The sequence below is a fragment of the Schistocerca gregaria genome, chromosome 5 (genome assembly GCF_023897955.1).
Source record: "Schistocerca gregaria isolate iqSchGreg1 chromosome 5, iqSchGreg1.2, whole genome shotgun sequence".
In the NCBI taxonomy this organism is placed as follows: Eukaryota; Metazoa; Arthropoda; class Insecta; order Orthoptera; family Acrididae; genus Schistocerca; species Schistocerca gregaria.
In genome coordinates, this window is record NC_064924.1 from 672,725,882 (window position 1) to 672,729,781 (window position 3,900).

The window sequence follows — 3,900 nt, forward strand, 5'->3', positions numbered from 1 at the left end:
TGCGGCTCACTTAACTGCAGTGTAACTTGTCAAGTGACTCACAGCTTCGACTTCGGCTCACTGAGCTGCAGTGTAACTTGTCAAGTGACTCAGAGCTTCGACTTCGGCTCACTGAGCTGCAGTGTAACTTGACAAGTGACTCAGAGCTTCGACTTCTGCTCACTGAGCTGCAGTGTAACTTGTCAAGTGACTCAGAGCTTCGACTGTGCCTCACTAAGCTGCAGTGTAACTTGTCAAATGACTCAGAGCAATGACTTCGGCTCACTGAGCTGCAGTGTAACTTTTCAAGTGACTCAGAGCTTCGACTTCGTCTCACTGAGCTGCAGTGTAACTTGTCATGTGACTCAGAGCTTCGACTTCGGCTCACTGAGCTGCAGTGTAACTTGTCAAGTGACTCAGAGCTTTGACTTCGTTTCACTGAGCTGCAGTGTAACTTGTCAAGTGACTCAGAGCTTCGACTTCGGCTCACTGAGCTGCAGTGTAACTTGTGAAGTGACTCTGAGCTTCGACTTCGTCTCACTGAACTGTAGTGTAACTTGTCAAGTGACTCAGAGCTTCGACTTCGGCTCACTGAGCTGCAGTGTAACTTGTCAAATGACTCAGAGCTTCGACTTCGTCTCACTGAGCTGCAGTGTAACTTGTCAAAAGACTCAGAGCTTCGAATACGGCTCACTGAGCTACAGTGTAACTAGTCAAATGACTCAGAGTTTCGACTTCGGCTCACTGAGCTGCAGTGTAACTTGTCAAGTGACTCAGAGCTTCGACTTCGGCTCACTGAGCTGCATTGTAACTTGTCAAGTGACTCAGAGCTTCGACTTCGTCTCACTGAGCTGCAGTGAAACTTGTCAAATGACTCAGAGCTTCGACTTCGTCTCACTGAGCTGCAGTGTTTCTTGTCAAGTGACTCAGAGCTTCGACTTCGGCTCACTGAGCTGCAGTGTGACTTGTGAAATGACTCAGAGCTTCGACTTCGGCTCCCTGAGCTGCAGTGTAACTTGTCAAATGACTCAGTGCTTCGACTTCTTCTCACTGAGCTGCAGTGTAACTTGTCAAAAGACTCAGAGCTTCGAATACGGCTCACTGAGCAACAGTGTAACTAGTCAAATGACTCAGAGTTTCGACTTCGGCTCACTGAGCTGCAGTGTAACTTGTCAAGTGACTCAGAGCTTCGACTTCTGCTCACTGAGCTGCAGTGTAACTTGTCAAGTGACTCAGAGCTTCGACTTCGGCTCACTGAGTTGCAGTGTAACTTGTCAAATGACACAGAGCTTCGACGTCGGCTCACTGAGCTGCAGTGTAAATTGTCAAGTGACTCAGAGCTTCGACTTCGGCTCACTGAGCTGCAGTGTAACTTGTCAAGTGACTCAGAGCTTCGACTTCGTCTCACTGAGCTGCAGTGTAACTTGTCAAGTGACTCACAGCTTCGACGTCGTCTCACTGAGCTGCAGTGTAACTTGTCAAATGACTCAGAGCTTCGTCCTCAGCTCACGGAGCTGCAGTGTAACTTGTCAAGTGACTCAGAGCTTCGCCTTCTGCTCACTGAGCTGCAGTGTAACTTGTCAAATGACACAGAGCTTCGACTTCATCTCACTGAGCTGCAGTGTAACTTGTCAAGTGACTCAGAGCTTCGACTTCGGCTCACTGAGCTGCAGTGTAACTTGTCAAGTGACTCAGAGCTTCGAATTCGGCTCACTGAGCTGCAGTGTAACTTGTCAAGTGACTCAGAGCTTCAACTTCGGCTCACTGAACTGCAGTGTAACTTGTCAAGTGACTTAGAGCTTCGACTTCGTCTCACAGAGCTGCAGTGTAACTTGTCAAGTGACTCAGAGCTTCGACTTTGGCTCACTGAGCTGCAGTGTAACTTGTCAAGTGACTCAGAGCTTCGTCTTCTTCTCACTGAGCTGCAGTGTAACTTGTCAAGTGACTCAGAGCTTTGACTTCGGCTCACTGAGCTGTAGTGTAACTTGTCAAGTGACTCAGAGCTTCGACTTCGGCTCACTGAGCTGCAGTGTTACTTGTCAACTGACTCAGAGCTTCGACTACGGCTCACTGAACTGCGGTGTAACTTGTCAAGTGACTCAGAGTTTCGAATTCGGCTAACTGAGCTGCAGTGTAACTTGTCAAGTGACTCAGAGCTTCGACTTCTGCTCACTGAGCTGCAGTGTAACTTGTCAAGTGACTCAGAGCTTCGACTGCGCCTCACTGAGCTGCAGTGTAACTTGTCAAATGACTCAGAGCAATGACTTCGGCTCACTGAGCTGCAGTGTTTCTTGTCAAGTGACTCAGAGCTTCGACTTCGTCTCACTGAGCTGCAGTGTAACTTGTCAAATGACTCAGAGCTTCGACTTCGGCTCACTGAGCTGCAGTGTAACTTGTCAAGTGACTCAGAGCTTTGACTTCGTTTCACTGAGCTGCAGTGTAACTTGTCAAGTGACTCAGAGCTTCGACTTCGGCTCACTGAGCTGCAGTGTAACTTGTCAAGTGACTCAGAGCTTCGACTTCGTCTCACTGAGCTGTAGTGTAACTTGTCAAATGACTCAGAGCTTCGACTTCGGCTCACTGAGCTGCAGTGTAACTTGTCAAATGACTCAGAGCTTCAACTTCGTCTTACTGAGCTGCAGTGTAACTTGTCAAAAGACTCAGAACTTCGTATTCGGCTCACTGAGCTACAGTGTAACTAGTCAAATGACTCAGAGCTTCGACTTCGGCTCACTGAGCTGCAGTGTAATTTGTTAAGTGACTCAGAGCTTCGACTTCGGCTCAGTGAGCTGCAGTGTAACTTGTCAAATGACTCAGAGCTTCGACTTCGTCTCACTGAGCTGCAGTGTAACTTGTCAAGTGACACAGAGCTTCGACTTCGGCTCACTGAGCTGCAGTGTAACTTGTCAAGTGACTCAGAGCTTCGACTTCGGCTCACTGAGCTGCAGTGTAACTTGTCAAATGACTCAGAGCTTCGACTTCGTCTCACTGAGCTGCAGTGTAACTTGTCAAGTGACTCAGAGCTTCGACTTCGGCTCACTGAGCTGCAGTGTAACTTGTCAAGTATTTCAGAGCTTCGACTTCGGCTCAGTGAGCTGCAGTGTAACTTGTCAAAAGACTCAGAGCTTCGACTTCAGCTCACTGAGCTGCAGTGTAACTTGTCAAGTGACTCAGAGCTTCGACTTCGGCTCACTAAGCTGCAGTGAAAGTTGTCAAGTGACTCAGAGCCTCGAATTCGGCTCACTGAGATGCAGTGTAACTTGTCAAATGACTCAGAGCTTCGACTTCGGCTCACTGAGCTGCGGTGTAACTTGTCAAGTGACTCAGATCTTCGACTTTGGCTCACTGAGGTGCAGCGTAACTTGTCAAGTGACTCAGAGGATTGACTTCTGCTCACTGAGCTGCAGTGTAACTTGTCAAGTGACTCAGAGCTTCGACTTCGGCTCACTGAGCTGCAGTGTAACTTGTCAAGTGACTCAGAGGTTCGAATTCGTCTCACTGAGCTGCAGTGTAACTTGTCAAGTGACTCAGAGCTTCGACTTCGTCTCACTGAGCTGCAGTGTAACTTGTCAGTTGACTCAGAGCTTCGACTTCGTCTCACTGAGCTGCAGTGTAACTTGTCAACTGACTCAGAGCTTCGACTTCGGCTCACTGAGCTGCAGTGTAACTTGTCAAGTGACTCATAGCTTCGACTTCTCCTCTCTGAGCTGCAGTGTAACTTGTCAAGTGACTCAGAGCTTCGAATTCGGCTCACTGAGCTGCAGTGTAACTTGTGAAGTGACTCAGAGCTTCAACTTCGGCTCACTGAGCTGCAGTGTAACTTGTCAACTGACTCAGAGCTTCGACTTCTGATCATTGAGCTGCAGTGTAACTTGTCAAATGACTCAGAGCTTCGACTTCGGCTCACTGAGCTGCAGTGTA

At 48.5% G+C, this 3,900-nt stretch overlaps 1 protein-coding gene across 1 annotated transcript; it reads left to right on the forward strand.

The window, feature by feature from the left end:
• Positions 1–237: 237 nt before the first annotated feature.
• Positions 238–1,776, forward strand: LOC126273445 (keratin-associated protein 10-6-like). The gene has a single exon (XM_049976999.1). It carries the CDS (start codon positions 238–240, stop codon positions 1,774–1,776), a length of 1,539 nt encoding a protein of 512 aa, XP_049832956.1.
• Positions 1,777–3,900: the final 2,124 nt, after the last annotated feature.